The sequence below is a fragment of the Lissotriton vulgaris genome, chromosome 3_1, assembly GCF_964263255.1.
Source record: "Lissotriton vulgaris chromosome 3_1, aLisVul1.2, whole genome shotgun sequence".
NCBI lineage: Eukaryota > Metazoa > Chordata > Amphibia > Caudata > Salamandridae > Lissotriton > Lissotriton vulgaris.
The window spans coordinates 643,582,987-643,605,064 of record NC_141689.1 but is presented as its reverse complement, the minus strand read 5'-3'; the positions used below and the strand labels follow the sequence as shown (position 1 = coordinate 643,605,064).

Here is a 22,078-nt window from a genome sequence, read left to right as displayed (position 1 = left end):
GTACAGGCTGTGTACAAATGGATTTGGTATGTGTAGGCCAAACATGTAAGCAGCAGATCATTTTTGTAACAACTCATCACATTAACTAAGAATGCTGAATACACAAGTTCTAAGGCTGACTTGCACGTTGAATTTAGAGTTTTAATAGCCCATTATGAGCCTAATCAACAGTGGGCAGTTTGAGAGGTTGTTAATATCACACCTAAGGAGCTAATAATACATCAAGTATTTTTTTTAAACTGTGCTGGGAATTCCCAAATCTTAAGCAAGATGCCATAACTATAGATATATATATTGGTATAAACAAACGTTATATTTGCAGGACATTTATCCCCAAGCTCCCGCATGCCCATTTAGCAGGATAGAGGTGGAGTGCCTCAGGTTGTCCAATCATTGGGTAAAATGGCTGTCTCTTTGGGCTTTCAATACGGTTAGCGTCCATAGTGGAATTGCTCTCCAATCTTGTCTGTTAATTAGTATGTCTCCAATTTATCACTGCTGTGCTCAGCCCAGTTTCCCATGATTTACTCGAATGTTTGGGGGCAGCCCGATGTGCATATATAGTCTTTTCCAGCGGCCATACACAAAGCTCACATTCCATGCTCACTCCAAAACTGTCAGTAGTTCCAAAGCCTCTGCATTTTTTGGGCTATGAACCATTTGGCAATGGCAAAATTCTGAATCACGAGCAGTATCCAGCATTAAGTACGGTCCTTTGACCGTCAGATCTCAAGTATTGCCATTGGTGCCTTGATGTTGATTGGCAGCTCCACTATCGTTTTCAGTTTATTGTCTATATTTTTCCATAGGGTACTACTTCAGGGCAGTCTCATAATATTTACAGACAAATATCCTCCACCTACATCTCTGCATGAAACTTTCATTCCATGCAGTCCCAAATGTATAGAGCTGTACTCTTACATTTACATTCTACGGAAGATTTTAACCCCTGAAGTGCTGCACACGTTCACCGGCCGACGGCACCACTACCTCCGTAGTGCTGCCGTCGGCCGTTGAACGTTCGAACTGCACCTGCGCAATGGAACATCCAGCACTGGAGCTGGACGTTCCATAGCAGTTAAGCGGTTAAGTTGCATCAGCTTAAAATTGCCTTTTTTTGATACCTCTCTGGGATATATGAGGGGCTCCTCTCGCTTATCATTCTCTATTATCCCAAAGCCACACCCACATTTCCACTCCTACATACACAGTGTATGTTTGAGTTGAAGGTACCTTTAAGTCTTGCATTTATTCATTTTATATTCAGCTTGTAGGTGCACGGAGCGCACCAGCCCATTGGCATCTCATATCTTACTCAGTGTAGAAATTCATATACTGTACAGGATTCTAAAACTCTCAAGAACTATCACTGCCTTCAGTCCACCCTGTTTTCTTGTTGAGCCTGAAATCAACCCAGCGGTGCAGAATTAGTAGATATTCTGGGTTGAACTCTGAGAATCCCATTATAAATTACAATTTTCTGAGGGGATCAGCAATTCCCGGTCCCATTCTCCCAGTCATTCCATTTTCTCCTAGGACTTTCACTAGAAGGTTTTAGCAACTGAAATCTCCAAGTGCAAGTAAAAAGATCCACATTTTACCTGAATATACCATAATTCTGGTGGAGCTGGTAACTGCTTTTTCCTGCTATCATCTGAATCAAAATGTTCTTCGTAATGAGGACCGATGTGTGTCTATTATACTGCTACCATCAATTATAGTGATTTACCCAGATGTTGAAATACATGCAGTAAAAACACATTCTTGACATGCTACACATCCACAGGGCTAGACTCAGAATGGGTTAGGTTAATTTGAATGTGCTATTACCAGCAAAGACGGATGAGTTTCTACTATATGATGTACTGCAATATGGGGTACGTGAACATCCCTACCAATTGGGTAGTGTAAGGTTAATATTTCTGTTTAATTTGAGTCAATTTTTTAACCCCTTCGACGCTCATGACGAGCTTAGCTCGTCATGAGTTATGCTGTCTAACGCTCATGACGAGCTGAGCTCGTCATGGACCGCGGGTTTTTAAAAAACTCAGCGCACAGCGGGAAAACACGTAGCGCGCATGGTGTTAAATATTCTCACGCATTATGTTTCTCTACTAATAAATAAATAATTGGGTGTTGACTTACCGTAATCACAGGACCAGTGTATTTTGGAGATTCTGGAACAACTTCTGGCCCATCCAGTGTGCCCATCAGTTCATCTAACGCACTATCCATTCCAGCCTGATAAGGAAATGTGCAAAGTGAGAAAGTAACAATGAGCCATAGGTATTAGAGACAAGTGCAGTAAAAAAGTTACAACCCATGGTCTAATTACAGCCAAAGAATTACATAGCTCAAAAAGAGCCATTTATTAAATACAGTTTTCAGGTAAAAGTTAAACGTATGACATCACATGACCTCAACCCACACAACTGCAATATTATTGCACACTGGAGAAAAGCTGAAAGATTTTACTGCAGCCTAAAAAGCATATTTATCAAATATAGTGTCCTTTCTTGTTAGTTTCAAAACAGCAGAGAAGAGATTTGGTCAAGTGTTCAGGTTGCGGATTTTGGAAACCAAATACATGCCTTCCAATATGGGATCGGTGATTCTGTCTAAATTACAATATCCCTGTCCCTAAATGTGAAAATGTGCATAATATATGCATGTCGTGTACATACGTAAAACAAAAAAAATGTGTTAGCAAGTACTGTCCACAAACAAAGCTCCCACTGCCCTCCACCTCATGCTCCTCTCGCAGTCACATCCTGATTTCTGTAATCTGGTCTCAAGTGAAACCCACAGACTCACTGCCATTCTGTATGAAGCAATTGTTTGAGGTGCTGAATCCGTTCAATATCACATAGACAACAAAAAAAGTGTAATTTTTTTGTAGAGGAACCTAATGTTGCATTCATTCTAAAATATGTTTCAGAATAAAACTCGCAGCCTATTCTCAATTTTTTTTCTAATAATAACAGTATATTTATTCCTTTGCGTTTAACACTCATCACGGGCACAAATACGACTGAACACAAAACCTGTTGAACACCACAATCATTGGCAGTTAAGAGTCCATAGTCAAACATATTTTCAAATTATTTGATAATGTAAGCAAGAGACTCAAAAATAGATAGCTTAATGATAGCCAAAACAGATCATTCCGGGGGAAGACCCAAGGAGTGACCATATAAAAAAAAAGGAATGGGGCTGAAAGTTGTGCGGTAGTACCAGTATTCTTGGACATGGGATAACTGGCTGGCAGCTTCCAATTAAACATGAAATCTGAAAGATGTACAAGATGATGCAGGACTCTTCCTGTATATTGACCTTCACTGTACAACAAGAGGGGGTAGAGGGCGGGTGGGTACCAGGCGAGATTCAAAAGAATTTTGAAAGAAATACCTTTCCAGAAAGCTTGCATTTGGATATTACACAATTTAAGACACAATGCTCTTAGTTTAAACTATTTGCAATGTACAGGGCAGAAGGGGCAAAAATGATCAAGTATAACATTACATCATTGTGTGAAAGAGAAAAAAATGAAGAGATCTGCAACGCTGTGCACATGTAACAATGCAAGTGAACTGGTATTGTCAGACACCCATGGAATTGAGGTCAAAGTGCGCTGTTGCAAACCTCACCTTATAGCTCGTATGCCCTCACTGGTATGCATGCCAGATAACTTACTGTATTTTTAGCGTGATATTCTGTATTGAAAAGTTCCATACGTTCTGCATGTTAGGCACTTTATAACTGCCATTATGCCCAAGTAAGAGCTTCATCACAATGACAAACTAACCCCAAATCAAAAGAAGTGCCTCAGTTCCCTCTTTGAACTTCCATGCATTGCATACTTCCCACTGCCTGAACACACATTAGCAGTGTCTATATTAAGGTGAATCCTAGCCACACGTCTCTGGCTCACACATTCATGCTGATAAAATCCAATCATTCCTGTGACCAAATATTCGATTGGTCCACTGTGCATTATTCTCTACCGCAGATGCTGCCTCTTCCCTGGGAATTTTAAGTACCACATAAGCCCCTCCTCTCTCATGACTGATGCACAAAGATATTCTGTTCACCTATCTGAAAGTCAGTTATCATGGGGCTGGCAATAGAGTGCAGTATCATGAATTACACCCTTCACCTTGATCTTGAGCATGCAGACATAAACTGGAGATCCAGCCTGAAAATAATGGTTGCTTTAACCGTCCCTCCCAGCTGCTTGGATACAGCTCACAACTCTGGATCAGCCCGAGTCAAGTTCCATTACCTCTACAGTCTGCACAGGAGACTATCTAGCAAAGCTTGAGGGTGGGTAAATTCTCAAGAATAAAGGAGCTAATGTAGTGCATGAGGCATTCACCAAGCAATATGTGAATACACCCTCAAAATAATTGTGCAATTTTTATACCATCTCATGAGCCCACCTGCACAAAGGGTGTCCACTGGATGAGAATTGTGCATGAGCACTAAACGCTGTTGCAATGAGCAGCAGTACAGTAGAGAAGACTACCAAACAAGCCACTGAACGACTTCCAGTAAACTGCAGTGGCCTTGCAATGATTTAGTCATGCTCTTTTCCAATATGACATTCATAAAAATGTATCTGTGCTTGTGGGAAACGTTTTTAATGCATTAAAGGACAGGAAACTGAATATACATTAGTCAAAGGCCTTCCTCTCTCTGAAATGAAGCCTTGGAGGTGGAGTTAAGGCTCAGTCACAAAACCTTCCTCTCTACTCAATGTCCGCGTCCAATGGAATTCGATATCCACTCAGGGAAACTCCACAATCATCGGTGCAATTCTTTTATGTATTTTCATGTTACAGGAAGGACTAAACTTTCCACTGTATCTCTAAATACAACAGTAGAAGGCACACATACCTGTAGATTACAGTATTGCACACTTCATAGCTAACCAGAGAAAAAGTTGAACTGATCTAGGTGTACAGAACTTATCGGTTCCGCTGACTGCTGCTGGCAATGGGCGAGACCTCATTGTCTGCTGTTTTTCATACTCGGGACGATTGAGCGGTTCGAAAGTTCTACATACAGTTTTTGTATCTATGCATGGTGCAGAGTCCTGTTATTTTGTGCCCATTGTTGGCACTACGTGCGTCTATGGTAGATGTTTGATTTATGACCCAGTCTGATATCTCCCAGATTCAATTGTGAGTTACCAGTGGGACCTTCTACATTTTGTGATTACATCAAAGATACATTTTGTAAATAAAAAAAATACAACGCCATACAAGTCCAAGGTTGGGAAAGGCATTCAGCATCCCCAGGCTGCCCAACTATGAGGGATTCTCCATCTATGCATGAAAGTCGAAAAATGACCGAAGCAGTCGTATTCAGCTACTGAGCCAACATGTCGATGTCCTCTCCCTCCAAGAAGCGGATTACACTCCCAGAGAGAGATTGGTCTGATTAAAGCCCGTTGAACTGTTTGTGGGAATTTGCTTTATTGGGCAGGAACATATAGAACTCCTTAGAGGGTTAAATCAACCCCCTATTGTTTTAATCCACACACTGGAGACAGTAATTCAGTTTATAGTCCACCAGTAGGAAGTTTCAGTTTTTTTTCTCCTTTTCCCCCCACTGTTTCCATAGAGTAGGACACCTCTAGCAACATACATTTAAAGGGACACAAAGAGCCCCCCCCTTAATTATTAGAAAATACAGCCGATAATGGTACATACAGTCACCCAACATGAGGAGGAGACCTGTGATGAAGCATGCCACCCAATGGTCGAGTGTGGGCTTTCGCCCTAAAGAAAGTAACACTCGTCTGAGGTCTTGCTGCTCCTTCTCTTGTATACCAATAGGAGGCCTCATAACATAACCCAGGGAACTGACAAGTCAAATTAAAATAACACTTACAATCCTGTTTGCAGATCTATCCAGTGTACTATGCACAAACAAAACATTATGTAAAGCATGTACTTCTTTATTCACGGACTTTCCACACAGACCACCTTGGAAAAGAAGGTCTATGAGTAGAAAGAAGACTCAGTGATAATAGACCTACACCCTGAACAGCTGTAAACCATTTGTCATTTAACCTACAAAATAAAATGTGATTGTTTCACGCTAAACATTTTAACCAAAAGATTCTGCTTTCATTTGCATGTCATTGGGGGCCATGTGCCTTTTTGATTTCCTTACAATAATAAATAATGTGGTGATTATTAATTGCGGTGTTCATAATAATGCTTACCTCAGAGGATGCATCAGCAGGTACTGGCTTCTTGGCATCTTTAGTCTGAAAGAAGGAGTTGACCATAAATGGAAAGACAGAGGTGTTAGAATGCCTTCAGTAGGTGCTAAACGAACAAACAGGAGTAGAAAAGGTGGTGGTCACTCTCATATTAGCAGCTGGTTATCGTCGCCTACCTCGATGCTTGCTTTACTAGACACAGCTGCGGCAGCTCCCACCGCACCAGCAGATCCGACTGCAGCGACAGCTGCTCCGGAGGATACTGGTTTCTTCTCGCTTTTTATCTGGAAAATGTAAAAACAAAAAGGTACTTCAACTGGCCTAGAATATTTTATAAAAACATGTTGTGGTTCATTTAGCAGAAGAGGTCCTCCCGTTACACTACAATGAGGGGTAGTCTTCAGTCGAATGGACACACTGCACAGTGTTCTTATGCCTGCTCTTGAAAAGGAACTTGAAGAACTGAAATGTTTGATGATGGAAATATTAGTGGACTCCTCACATCATGGAGTTGCAAACACCATAACGTACGTAACATCTTTCCATGTACACTTACTAAAGACTCTTTACATGCAAGAATACCTGGAGTGCAGAGAACTAAACAGACATTAGAAGCCTAAGAGCAATAGGTTTTGGTAAGCGTGCGCGTGTAGTGAGGTAATGAAGACTCTTGGGCTCTGGGTGTAACCTTTAAGCCATTTACTTAATTGCTTGTGGGTAAATTGAGTCCTTCATCCTCTAGGAGTCAAAAAGGTGAGTGGTGCTATCTTGGAAAGTTTTTCCAACTGATGTTCACAGAACTTCACAGATGCACGTTTCTTGCAGTATTGGCAAAGGCAAGCTTACCAACAACTTTTTGTTATCTTTGTTTTAATTAATAATACAAAAATATTTCTAGCTATGTGTTTGGATTCTCTTAAAGCACTATTAAACACTCCTAAATAAGGTCTTAAAGGATCATTCTTAGGAGCACAAGGGTCGTGCTTTACAAACTTTGAGTCCAATGTCTCGCTTGGGTCATTTCAAAGGTTGAAACATAACAATGAGCTACTTCTATACTGTCGTACAGGTGGACCAAGTTTGCAGAGCACGCCACCTATCAGGAGCACAAACTGCGGACACAGTTTCCACAGGGCTATAATTGCACTCTGTAACAAACACTTTCATGACGAGGGTAAGAGTCAAAATGTTTCTGGTAGTTCAAAGAAAGGAAGCAGATATAACGAACATTTGGCCAGGGAAGGAAAAAGTAAGGAGAAACTAAAATAAAGATAAGAGATATGTTTATGAAGCTTTAGCTATCTCAGTCTAGTTTACTTGTAATGTTCTTTTCTTATAGTACCCTGAACACAGGATACAGATGTATCACCTCTACAGAGGTTCAAAAAAATTCCATTATACCAAGTATTTGGTGATAAGTTATTAGAAATGTTCAGCAAAATGTTATATGAAACTAGCACAACAGGTAAATCAAGAATCTTGCAACAAAGATTATGCAAATTTAAAGATAAAGCTTAGAAACCCAACAAAATATTAGAAAATGTGCGTCAAATTAATATTCTGTATTTGCTCAACCTTATCTCATGCCCTTCTCCAGAACTGCTCAATCATTGAAAGCTGGTTTTCTATAAATGAGCCTTGTAAATCGTGGAGGGGACCAGCAAAGTTTAAAAGTCTTGTTAAGACTGTATTAGTGAAGGAGTAATGAAATAGCTTACATTTATGTAGAAAGGGAACAATGCTATGCAGTCAGATAAACAGCGTAGAATAGAGGGCTAACCGGTTCAAACAGGTATTGTGGTTACTTCTAACTGATGGTCTGGTATAAGGGTCCCTAGTGGTCTGGAAGGCACATTAATAATTAACTCGCCATAGTTCAGTTTTCAAGCGTTTCCTGACAAGCAGGTGTTTGGGTTCAGTTCTCAAAGTGAGATTGAGAGCATTCCAGTCTTGGGCCTTGTGTCCTAGGTATCTGCCTCCCTGATTTGACCTTGTGAACGTGTTCTTGCATCAAGTTATGTCAATGATCAAGTTATGTTGAGGATTGGAGATTTCTAGCTAGGGTGTAACATGGAGCTAATCTGAGCAGGAATGTTGGGCCTTTTGCCAGAAGGGTTTGTGAATGGGGCAGACAACCTTGAATTTTACACTGGGTGTGTTAAACCCCATTTACGTTCATTAAAGCACATTTTGACAGGCTGGTTTTGTAGACTAGCAATGAGCGTTTAGAACACAGCATTATTGACTGTACTGCAAGAGTTTGGGTGGAACATACTGAGGTCTTTATTCCGTTCCTCCTAATGGTCGGTGCGGCCTCATAAGAGTATTTTACAGAGTAGGACCATGTGGAGATCGCTCTCTTTGACTACTGCACTCATTTGTGGAGCTAACAAAAGTATAGAACCAAAAAGTAACCCCAACTTCCTAACTTTTGGCAGATTGGTGGAGGATCCAAAAACCGGGGCCAGTAGAAGAGTACTGAGACATGCTCAGTTTCTCCTATTACAGGTATCGCAGTCTTGATTCGATATATGCAGAGGATTGTCACAATCTCACCTTAAACTTGAATGGTTGGATTTCGAGACCCATTAGATCATTCAGATTCACAGATTTAGTCATCAGAAATGTCACTGTGGAGTAACTCATTTGTAATGAAGACCTGCTTTTCCCGACTCTGAACATACTAGCGCCACAATATTCCACACTCGCTGTATTTATTCCTTTAACTGTTGCTGGTCTTCTCAATGTACTCACCAAGATGTCACACAACATCACCTTTCACATTACACGGTTCTTTGGGTATATCAGACGAAAAATCACAGTTCATTTTTATCTCTTCAGAAACTAAACCTTTCAATTTATTTCTAATGCAGTGCTGCTCCCAGTGAGAATATCCTAATTCGGTTTATTGATGATCTAGCAGATAAGATGACCGTCCCTCATTATCACAAATTTTTCCTGCCTTTGGTTATCATAATACACTGAAGAATGTTAGACTCTGGCCTCTTTCACTATATTTCAGTGGGTGAAAGCAAATTGTGACATGCAGCTTAAGACCCCCCTGTAAATGATATGTCACTGTAAGCTAGTTCTACAGTCACAAAAATCCATAAATTCTGAATTTGATTATCCGGATTTGGGTATTCCGACCACAACAGAAACCTTTGAGCCCAGAAGTGAGAAGTAGCTACACAAAACAATTTATAAACACTCCAACATAAAGTTTAATGTGCTGCAGCAGCAGAAGGAAGCCCATTCAAGGAGAACAGACCTAAGGTGCTGTTAATATCCATATATTTAAAAATGTGTATGGCATCATCCATGTATGCGCAAGTTGAAGAGTTACAATCAAACAAGTGACTTTGGTTTAAATACATGCACATGTATAAATGACAATAATATGGGAACCTATAGTTAAGATCGATTGCAATGACTCACTTCTGCAGCAGGTTTACTTGATGCAGCAGATGCTTTCGCTCCTTTTATCTGAAAGATATGGATAATGGGTACATTTAGATTTGAAATTACAAAATGGTAAAAAAAAATGAAAAACGTTTGCAGCACACTGAAGATCTGTTCAAAATGCAAATCACTCCCCACTGCATCAGGAAAGAGCAACCAAATTAAACCCAACAAGGAGCACATATCTCTCTTAACCTAATAACAGTGAGAGCTAGGGGATTGTGCTAACGGAATGTCACTTTTCCCGACGTTTCGGTAGGGCAATGCCCTGCACCATATTTACAAAGGGGCCACGTTTTGTAGCTTAACACCTCTTAGTAAATATGGTACCCTTTCACGCATGTACCTGCGTGAAAGGGGTGTGCAATGGGTGTTCCTGTGGGGATTCCACTGCAACCCCCCTAGCTTTTTTATGCTGACCCAGATTTACAAGGATGTGTAACTCTGAGGCAGAGCAAAAAACTGATGCCATGCAATAGCAGGCATTAGAAGGGCGCAATGAGGAGAAATACCTTCTTGCATCTGCTTTTTCTAGGTGTGCTCCATTCTGCAGCACACATAGAAAGAGCAAACCGCCATTAAATATTGTTTTTGTGCAGGAAGGTGTCCCTTTCTTCAGATAAACAATCATTAAATAATGATGATTTGCTACTGCTATGTGTGCTGCTGAATGCAGGCAACATAGAAGTAACAAATCACCATTATTGATTGTTTATGTGCAGGAAGGGGCACTTTCTTGCGCATAAACAATCATTCCCTGCAACGCAAGCACCCTTGCACTATGGCACAAGGGTCTCTGTGTTGGGGCTAAGTAGCTATTTTTAGCACCAGGACTAACGCCGTGCTCCACCATTTCCTTGTACGTATACCCCTAGTGTCTAGATACTGCATTGTAAATGTAAATTGATACTTGTATAGCACACTACTCACCCGCAAGGGTCTCAAGGCGCTTGTACGAATACCGCTGTGGAACCCATCCTGGCTTTCCCTGTGAGGCGTCCACTCCTGGGCACCCCCAAGGTGGAGGCCAGGCATCCTTAGCGTTGTGGGTGCCATTGTGGAGATTAAGCAAGCTATTGCCCAGAGTTGCAGAGTGGGACTCCATGATTGGAATAGGCACCGAGGCGAAAATTATCAGGTCAGTGGAATTTTTGAGCCCAAGACCCACCGAGGCGGGGAATTGAACCCTGGTCCCGGGCTAGACCTCTGCATCAGGGTCTGCTGCTCTAATCATTGAGCCACACTTCTCCATTCTGTCACTATTAGCTGCTACGTGAACATGATTGGCCTGTGTCCACACTGTCACTGGTACAAAAGGGTGCCTGAGCGGATCGCAACGTGGATCAACCATCGCAACAGCCCAGATGTAGACATCAGCACTGCAAGTCTCCGATGAAACATATAGTATACATTGCGGCCACTTATTCAGCTTTATGCAGCACAAACTTGGCCTACGGAAACTTGAGCACTTTAGATATGGGGAGATAAAGTGATTTGTCCAGAATAACAAGAGGTTCATCCGAAGCTGCGTTTCATACCTGGCTCCCCCAGTATCAACAGCTCTAATCACAAACCCACATCTCCTTCCCTCAAATACTTCCAGCAATATCTGTAACTGCACACAATGCCGCTGTTCTTCATCTTTATTCATAAATATTCCTAATAAATTTATCTGATATAATCTTACCACCATAATCTTCTTTTTAGAAGTGGAACACTACCAAGTGCACAAAATCTTTACATTTTATTCAATCATTTTGAATTCTGCACACTAACTATTTTCCAAAGAGATTTTGTCAATGGAATGTTTCGTTCATCCAAAAGTGTGCATTGCTCCGGTGTCAAACATTTTACTCCACACATTTTGTCGGATTGTGCAGGTGTCAAAAGTACCCTTACATGCTGGTCTTCTGGGAATCTTTCACAGTCCCGAGAAGCAATCTCCTCATTTTGAATAAATGCTACACTAGCAATTTGCTCAAATCTTGAAACAATTTAGAGTAAAGGTACCTTACCGAATAGAATACTTTGTGTACAATTGAACAATTTCAATTACGGTATAATAAGCAATAATCAATGAGATAATTCTTAAAGGTTTGTGTGATCCGAACCTCCTTTGGGAAATTGGGGATCTCCACCTAGTTCATAAAAGTCTGCCCGGAATATTATCAAATTCATAAAAGAGTCTTTTCAAAATGTGTGGGAAGAAGATCTGCAAGCCAGAGGTTAACAGTGAAAGATATTTTTAAAAAATCACAAATTTTGCATTTTTCTGGGCAGACCTTCCACACAACACCTTTAATAACGGATTGATTTAAAGAAATATTTTTTTCTGGATTTTCCTCCAAGCATAATTGTTGTACTTAAAAAGTATGAACACCATCAGTATCTGCTAACATTTTCATAACACGAATCAAGCACATAAAACAGAATTCACAGAATGTTCGCCGCAGCAAAGATTTTTGCTTAAAAAACACATTTTACGTTTTTACATGACACTATACTGAAAAATAATCATGTACAGCCAGAAACCACCTATAACTATATAATCCAGGAGAAATGTTATACAAGTTGCTATTTTATTAAATGCAGAATTCAGAATTTTGCAATATTAAGATGTCAGAAATAATATTTTGCATGTTTCTTCTATACAGGTTACGAAGCATTAATCATTCACAGGTGGCAGTCATTCGGGAACCAATTGCCAGAGTGCAATGACAACCCCTGTTCTGTGAAGACGCCAATGTCTAGTTTTCAGTTATTATTATAAAAATTCAACAGTGAGAAAACTGGGCATATCCATTCCATCCCACCACAAAATTTCTCCAGAATTCCATGCAGTTTAATTAGAATGGTGTGCAGAGTTTCTATAATTGATTTTTGTTGGACTCTCCAGCACCATACTACACATAAGAAGTGCAATCTAAACTCACTTTTACAGTCACAAATCTACTCTTAACAGAATTCATCCCGAACTTTGGAGAATAATTGTGAAATTTATGGGAATCACAAATTTTCCTTCGAGGACTCCTTGAAATCAATGAGGATATATTTCGATGGACACTTCTACTGTATTATATCTGCTTGTGCAGATTGCCCACAAAATACCACACAATAACCAGGAAGAGCAATACCATATAAAATGTCATGTACTCACGTCTGCAGCAGGTTTACTGGTGGTTGCTGCAACTGATGGCTTTTCTGTTTTACTCTGAAAAAAAGCAGTGAAAAGGATATTACTTTTAAATTAAGAACAGCGTCATCATTTTGTTAACAATAATTAGCATCATATAGGTGATGCTCTACAAACAAATTATTTGCAGTCAACATTCAATAAAGATATGTGTGGCTTGTACACTCAAATACTAGGGAAGGACAGAATGTGGCAGCACTTCAACATGGACGCAAAATATCGATGTCTCCGGCCTCTAGAGAGCACCAATGAAAAGCGCATGATTCAGACACAACTACATAAACAATTTTGCGGTTTATAGCAGCACACCAGGCACCGGGGGCTTTCACTCTCCAGGTTAGACTGCCTTCTAACAAACGTGCATAGGATCAAAACGGATGGGCACTGGAGACATAACAGCTACCGCCAACTCTGATGCCAAGAGAATCACTGGAAGGACTAGGTCTGTCTTGCACACGACTTCCCTCATGATGTTTTTAGCCCATTCAGTACATGTTCTTCCTGAAAATAATATTTACTAAGGAATCTTGCTAAAGAAACAGTAAAATCTTCATTGCTGTCGCATAAAATTTTTTTTTTTTGAAAGAACAAATGACTGGTACCGGGAGTATCTGTTAAAATAAATGCTACAAACCAGCAGATCTTACACGTTAACTTCCAAGATCTCTGGGGTCTTTCATTATTGATGTTCAGTATTGCAAATTAGTCTTTTTAGGCAACAACTTACTATGTAAATTGACTGATTGAAATTTTTTGCCCATTCATCCAATGTACCTTCATTTTGAATAGCAAAACTTTCACAACTATGTGTAAATGTTAAGGGTAACTCAGCACACGTCATCATGAGAGAAACATATGTATCTTACAAATAACAATGATTCATTCTAGCTAGTTAAAACACAGATACAATCTATAAAAGCAGACTTAGAATCTAACTAGCCACAATAAAAATCTCAACGGGCTTGATTCTAAAAGAATATGTAAAAAGTTGAAAATCCATTACTCATATGTTTTTCTCCTTTGCTTTCTACAGATTCACAAAAATCTAAACGACTACAGATGAATTTGTATGCAACTCAAACATTTGTATGTTTTGTCCTATATTATAGCCCAATACTTTCTTGCAGGATGAAAATATGCTGGAGTAAGTATTCCAAGTAAGTATTACAGATGCATATTATCACAGATAGGTTTTTGCCTCCTCGAAACAGCACAGAAATCACTTCTACTAGACCCCCTTGAAACATGGGAAATTGTGGGTGCTTTCTCACACTTTCTTTAGCCTTTTTTGAAAAAGGTGTGTAAATTAAGAGTAAATCTATTGGGAAGGTGGAAGGCTATCCATACAGTCACAACTTTCTGGGTTTTCACTATCTTCTTGATGGTCCAAGCCTGAAAACACCAATGTTCTCACTATTTCCATTAAATGAATAGCAGAAATCAATGTGTCATTCATCAATATGTTACTCATTAGTAAACGGAATAGGTAAACTTCCACAGAACTGGATTCCCTAAATCGGGGTCAGCCATTTACATCTGTAATCCATTTTTTACACAGGTTTAGAACTAAGGTGTTCACAAACTTTGGGAATAAGGACTATTTATTGACTGCTACACTTTGTTGATGATTTTCTGGAGACTTCACACAAAAATATATGAATACCCGATATATAATTTTCTTCGTTGCAAGTTTAGAAATGTAACATGTCCCTTGTATGGAGTACAAGATGCAATAAAAACAGGGCAAAAGAGATGTGGAGTGTCCCACGTATAGGAAAATATTTTTGCCAGGTGTAAAGTGACAGATGGTGAATATTTACCTCTGCACCTGGCTTCCTTGCAGCACCAGATGATTTATCTCCTGTAACCTGAAAACAAGTGGTGAAACTAGTCCGTATCTGCCTAATGTTTTGATCATAATTTCCATTCCATAACTTTATTTCGGTCTCATGGACCATAAAAGTACATAATCATAAAAATTCATAAAAGGGGATATATACAAGGAAGTCATAAATAGTACATAACCATACAGTTAATTCATATACCAGTAAAAATAACTATACAATTAAGAGCTTTTAGCCATGATAAAGTGCATTTTCAAATCTTCCAGAGCATTGTCCTAGTGGTATGATATAATACAGTAAATCACATGTTTAAAAAACGTAATTCATCATTAGAGGTTATTTATAAAACAATTTAAATTGAAAGAATAAATACAAGGATAAAATTAATGGAATCGGTATAAGTTGCTAGGACCGTGGTTGCTACTTTAAAAAGGTCCACCGTGCACACCACATTGAGGTTAGGAAGCGAGATACAGCGAAGACGATGGGGGCCTGGGTGTCATACTTTAGAACTCAAAGTGCCCCTGCACAATGCACGAAGACTAAATTCTTACAACGTTGAATGAGCCAGTGCTGCCCGGGTCATAATTAGCCGGGGCAGAAATAAAAAAGTAAAAAAAAACGAACATGTAGCTCGGTCTCTTCCTTAGAACTACAGGCAGGACATCCACCAGATTGAGTTTTGGACCATTTTATTAGAAAATGTACGGAGCGGTAGGATCCCAAGTCTAAACTGTACATACAATTTCCTCGCCAGAATTGCTTGTATCTTTTCCATAAAAGATTCCATACTATACTCGTCTTTAATTAATAAGAATTCTCCGGTCAAACGGCCGCAGGACGAGCTTTCCTGAATGTTTGCAAGTTTACATCTCCTAAAGGATTTCTACAAATTCCAACCGCAAGATTAGAGGGCACAATACCTCAGGAGTGATCCATAGACCTTATTTACCCAGTTTGTTACAGATATCTTCTATATATACAAGCCAAGGTATTTTGCTGGTGCCCGGGAGACTCAACAGCTCTTTAAGCACAGATCGATAAGTGGCCACTTCCGGGGTCACCCATAACCTCCGCCAGAAAGTTACGGGTCTAAGGGCAATCTTTTCGCTAATGGACCTAATGCCCAGATCCAGGTGTAGTGGGGTGAGGTGGGTACTAGGGGGGAGAGCAACTGCCTCATGAAGTTAGTCTCTACCTTGATCAGACTGCTAATGGAGCAATGCCCCCATAGTTGTGCCCCATATAGTGCAGCACCCCTTGCTTGTGCTTTATAAATTTCAACTATAGGCCCAGCTGGTTTGAATGTAGAAGTTCTATATAATTTTGCAAGTTTTACCACTGTCTGAGCTAGTTTACGGCTTGCTTTGGTCATTTGCGGCCCCCATTCCAGATATTCTGTCAAAGTGACACCTAAATAGTCAGAGACCGACACTCTTTCAAGCCTAGTGCTATTCAGAAGGAGGTTAGCGCGTGACTTAGAGGTAGGATTGAAAAACAGAAATTTGGTCTTCAATGTATTGATTTCCAACCCCCTAGTTTTACAGAAGGCAACAAAGCTATTGAGAATCCGCTGTATTCCCATAGGCGACCTGGACAGTAGAAGTGTGTCATCAACAAACACCATTGCTGGCACCTTGCCAGACATTAATCTAGGGGCATCATTGTCCTTGACCTTTCTAAGTTGGTCAATGAGAGCATTAATAAATAAACAAAATAAGGTAGGTGCAAGGACCTATCCCTGCCATACCCCTTTGTTGACCAGAAAGCGGGGGGTTTATTCACCACGTTTCCTGTAGCTTACTTGGGAAAAATGATCTACATGGTGCCTCATAAGAATGCTAAGGAGGTAGGGGGGAATCCCCAATCTCTGAATACATCCAATAGTTTGTCCTTTGGTACGAGATCAAAAGCAGACTTCAGATCTACAAATATTAAAGAGAGACTGTCACCCTCTATATTCACTGTTTTCCAGAAAAAAAGTTGGAGTCTAAATATCTGGTTCACGGTAGAGGTGTTTTTTCTAAAACTGGCTTGATAGGGTGCTCAGGATCTCTTGTTCTCCCATCCATGCCTGGAGGCGATCAACACGTACCAGTGCAAAGAGTTTCTGGGTAACATCAATCAAACACCTTGGCCTATAATTAGTAGGTAGAAGTGGTGAACCCTTTTTAAGGACTGGGACAATTTCTGCCCCAAGCCAGGTATCAGGGGAGTCCATGCCATTCATAATGGCATTGAATAAGGCCCATAGAACGGTCGCCATAATTTTTGGTTCCCCCCGGAAGAGATCCCAAGTAGTTTATCTAGACCCGGCGCTTTATTGAAAGTGAGCTTGTTGATTGCATTTAGCACTTAGGACATGGCATTCCCTGTGACCTCCTCCTGGGTGAGTTCAGAGAATGTTATTAAAGGTTCAGCGTTCTCAGATTCCTTAGTAGTATATAGGGCCTGGAATAATTCTCCCATGCTTCAGATGCTATGTTTGGCTCAAAGGCTGCCATCCCTTCATTATCACCTGAGCTAACTATGGTCCAGAAAGCCTTTGAGTCTTTATTAGATAAGGCAGATTTAAGGGCCTCTCATCTTTCCAATTCCCATACTTTCTTTGCACCCTGGATGCTGTCTTTGTACAGCACCCGACTGAGTATGGTTCGATGTTTCTTCTTTGCTTTAATGGCCTCCAGCGGGGCCTCCTTGGCTTTCCAGCAATTAGTTATATACCAGGAACCTTTAGACCAATTTTCCACCCTATGGGGTACCACTGGGTAAAGTATATATGCCAATTTAGATGTTAGCTCGGTATGTAGTTTTGCAACCCTCTCAAAAATGTGGGGAGTACCCTCTGCAACTGTAACCTCCTACATTTTTGTGAATATTGGGATTACTGACTGGTAATCTATAGCCAGTTTATGAGGTGACTGTTGGATTTGCCCCCATCTGATTTTCCTTCTACTATTTGAGAGTGTTAATCCACCCTTCTGAGGTGTGGAGATGGGCTTGGAATTAATATTGCCCAGATTCGGTACCTCCAGATTCAGAAGCAAAGCATTGTGATCACTGTCCAACCGCATTATAACAGCAAAATCACGGACCCTGTACCATAGTCTGGTCTCCACTAAAAATAATCCAACAGGGAAGATTAACCAACTCTGTTGAATGTTTGCTACCCTGGAGTATCTGATTTTGTACGGCCATTACACTCTTAGTGAGTGAGTTAATGTAATTGAATTGATCTGGAGTGCCAACAGGGACCTAGCTTTGACAGGTCGAATTTGTGGATCTGGGATTAACAATTGAAGGTCTTCCTCACTGGAGATGGAATTACTTGGATCAATGAGGGGTTCAAATTGGCAGTTAAAGTCACCCCCTACGATCAAACATATGGTTGGGTCAACAGTGGGAATAAAGAAGTTCAGTTGGTTTAAGGTGGCAGATTCCTGGCTAAAGGCAACAGGTTGAGCAACTGTTATCTTTGTAGAGAAGGTAAGTACAACACACTGACTGTCACCTGAAGGGGTAGTCAGCTGTTCAGTTCTGCAGCCCAAATATGAGCCTACCCAAATGGTTAAACCCCCTGATGGCCTACCCTTCCCCCCGCGATAGCTGTAATATTAAATGTAGCAAAGCCTACCCTCTAGTGTTCTTCCAGAGTCCAGTTTTCCTGGAACATGAATACGTCGTATTTGTCCACAAAAAGCCCCCAATCTGGGCAGGACAATTTACTTTTAGGACCAGCAAGGTTCCAGGATAAGATCCTCAATATATTACCTTGCACAATGCTCCCAACAGTGCACTGAAGTGTACTAGGATTTACAATGTGAGTTTCCCTCGTTTGGTTAGTGGAGTGGTTATCTAATAGCCTCACAGACAGACCTTCTCTAGAAGTTTTACTCAAGGGGACAAGTAATGGGGGAAGGGGTGCTCCTATCAATTGTGCCCCAACTCCTACTGGGCCAGTGGTCTGGGATATGTCTACTTTCAGATCCTTGCTTATTGCCCCCCAGCCCAGGATATATTGTTTGTGTAAGAAGATGCCCACTGTGCTCATCTAATTCCATATCTGGCCACTGTCTTCCAGGTTCCCTGTCTGGAGTCAGTTACCACTTGCCCATCCACCTCCTCCAGAACCTCAAATCTGTTATTTACTGGTATATTAAATAGTAAGGGTCGGGGGGGGGGGGTCTCCCATCTGCCCTTAATTGGGGTGCTTAATTGCCATCTTGATGTGTCTGGGATAGCGTGGGCCCGAAGTGGCATTTGAGGTTGAATATAAAAAAATCCAGGGGAAAAAGGCTAATTCCTGTTGGTAGGTCCTGGTGGCAAGTATTCTGATGGAGGAGGCCACTTACGGTTTTGGGATTTTTAAAGTTTATAAGTACGCATTCCCCTTGCACTGATTTTATTTGGTTTCCCACCCAGCCTACTCTACGGATCATTAAAATTTCCGCTGCCCTGCCATAATCAAACTGCCTGTGTCTTGCTAGCCGGAACAGGCATTTATTCCTGAGCTCAATTCGTGTTTCGCTCTGGTCCTTTCGGATTACGGGGATTCCTGCCAGTATAACTACATACGGGGAGCAGGCAGGGGGCAAGTTTATGGTAGGAAGATTTGCTGCTTCAGGGATACATTCGCCCCTCACCAACCCACATGCAGCTTAGTGGGTCCCTGTAAAGGGGGGGCTGTTTTTATCCATGCCCCTCATTGGGGGTGCTACAATTTTAGTGCCAGCCTCCCTGTTGTGGCTCATACCTGGCTGGTGATTATTGGCATTCGGGCGCCTTATCACTTGAGTTGTGGGATCTATCTTGATCTGCATCCCCAAACCGTCCGGAGATATCAGGTTTGGAATGTCCAACTGGCAGCCAGAGTCAATGCCCCTTGCTGCTACATGGGTGGTGTTTGTATTGGTATTAATATTTTCAAACATCTTAATTATCAGCCCTTAGAATATACCTTTACTGGATGAAGAATCAACAGCACCTGTACTCCTAATCAAATACAAGAAGCATTTGCAATGCAATAGGTCTCGCATTTGCGAGAGTTTAAGCTATTGGCATTGTAAATGACAATGCATTTTATTTATCTGTTTTGATAATTAACACATAAATAAAAGGCATTGTCATTTACAATGCCAATTGCTCAAACTCTTGTAAATGCAAGACCTATTTTACTTCAAAGAAGCAGCCGCCATTGTGGCTACTTGGAAAGTGAAAGTGCGTGTGGCACGCTGAATGTTGCAGGGAAGCATGTTGTGCCCTGCGTAAGAGAAACTCATTAAAGAAAATAGTGCTAGATAAAGCAGACCGTGTAACAACAGAAGTAAAAGGGCCAGTCCTCATGGGAGGTTACAAATGAAGAGAAGGCGGCACTAAGGAGGGACTAACAAGCCTACTAATAAATCAAAAGTCTGCATTTATAAAGGACAATGACACAAGCCAATGAAAATTATGGGCTACGAGTGGGTGAAGCTTCAAGTCCATATTCGAAAACAGAATGCCTTGCAGAGCAACGTATGCGCTGCCCAGGCTCGACCTAAAAAGGATTAAAGTGTTTATGCAGCATGAACAAAGACGAGATAGAGTGTATTAGTATTCTGTTCATAACATTAATAATGAGTAAATCTCACACTTATATTGAATATATCAACACAATGCCCCCGTACCTGGTTTGCACCCATACTGAACATCTTATGTACATTGATTTGCTTGTTTTCACTACCATACAGACATAAAAGGGGATTCTAAAATGGCCCTTGGTCCTGTGACTGCTACCAGAGCAGGACTTTGGGATAAAATAGATGATTGGGAAAGTAGTTTATGCTGCCGAGTTGCGACTGTTACGATTCCCTGGTGATGGGAAACAAATACTGGACAAGCATAATTCCGTAAATTTTGCTGTCATGACTGTTAGGCAAGACATTTGCCCACAGGGATAGGGCATTTTCCAGAATTTACTGCACTCTGTAGGTAGAATTAACAAGCTGCCCATCCCTAAAACATACTAATTTTCACCATGTTTGCATTGAAAAGGTGGAGGTGGGTTTCCAGTTTGTGGCGACAGAGTGTAATCCCAATGCAATGAGGTTGTCAGATGGTTTACATTCATTCAGAGGTAGGCTGATAGATACCAATGATACATTTAGGATAATTACAAGACAGTGGATGCAATTGAAAAGGGACATCGGGAACAAGGTGCCATCCACTGGAGAGCACTTCCAGCAAAAAGACAACTCTACCAGTTCGGCAGAGTAGAATCTTTTGGGTGTCTAAAGAAATGAGAGAGCAGAAGTGGCAAATCAGTCACGTCATCTGAATGTCCTTGGACAGATATGCATGAGGTTACAGACTACAGCATTTAATACATGAACCAAATGCAATTCCAAGGAGCCTTCTGTCATTGTCAAATATTTTGTTCAGACTTGCTTTTTATCGCTGACAATGATAAATGGAATACATTCCTTAACACTGCCATGCAAGGCTCAATGTCAGAACCGAAAGCAACGAGGCCTGCTTGAGCCTGCTAGAATTATGTAAGGATTGAATGAAGAGAAATACATTATCTCAGTCTCCACTTCTGCATTTGTTTCAGTGAGATTTGTACAACTATTAAGACAAGGAAGGCTGCAGCTCTACCGATGAGGAGATATCGGCCATTTAGACTTGTAGTGGGGCACAGATGTGTATACCCACTCATCAAACATTGTCAATCATTTACACAGCACAAAACATACTTACATACAATCTATTGATTCTGACAAAGGCCTAAACAAATGGTTTAAAAATGCAAGTACTCCAGAGCTCCAAGTGTGCTATCATATCATGCCTATTTTGGATAGTAATGCAGTAAACTCAAATACCAGTTTCAGATTGGGATAGATTGTGGAGTGGTGTGGCTCACTGGTTGGAGGCGGCAGACCCGTAAGCAGAGAACGGCCCGGGACCAGTGTTCAATTCCCGACGCGGCAGGGTCGTGGACCAGGGTCAAAACGGACTCAATAATTCTCGCCTTGGTGCCTACTCTAACCAGGGAACACACTCGGCAACTCTGGGCATTAAGCTTGCCTCATCTCTACAACGGCCCCCCACAGATGCCGGGGATGCCTGGTTTCACCTTGGAGATACCCAGAAAGGGACCATCTCACAAGGAAAACCAGGACGGGTTCCCCAGCGGTCTTCAGCGCCAGGATACTCCATGGAGTCGCAGTGCGCTTTACAAGTACACCCACATTTACATTTACATTATGTGATGTTCCCATACAAATTGAATTGATTCTCCATCATTTCCACAGCTCTGCTTCACACCAGTATGACCAGGGACGATCCATTGAAGAAATCCAAACTCCG

At 41.0% G+C, this 22,078-nt stretch overlaps 1 protein-coding gene across 28 annotated transcripts in view; it reads right to left on the bottom strand.

Annotated features, from left to right (window-relative positions):
* Nucleotides 1-22,078, bottom strand: part of CAST (calpastatin) — a 641,814-nt gene that overhangs the window by 303,996 nt on the left and 315,740 nt on the right. For 17 of the 28 annotated variants that reach the window (XR_015309292.1, XR_015309293.1, XM_086960931.1 and 14 more), the window contains 6 exons: nt 14,708-14,755; nt 12,852-12,905; nt 9,671-9,718; nt 6,409-6,516; nt 6,233-6,277; nt 2,146-2,241 (listed from right to left, as the gene is read on the bottom strand). Coding sequence is in view for 24 of the 28 variants with exons in the window: in XM_086960931.1 (XP_086817057.1) it covers nt 2,146-2,241; nt 6,233-6,277; nt 6,409-6,516; nt 9,671-9,718; nt 12,852-12,905; nt 14,708-14,755 (399 nt within the window). In the remaining 4 variants the exon portion in view is untranslated. The remainder of the gene's footprint in view (nt 1-2,145; nt 2,242-6,232; nt 6,278-6,408; nt 6,517-9,670; nt 9,719-12,851; nt 12,906-14,707; nt 14,756-22,078) is intronic. The other 11 variants (XR_015309294.1, XR_015309295.1, XM_086960933.1 and 8 more) reach the window with 1 other exon arrangement.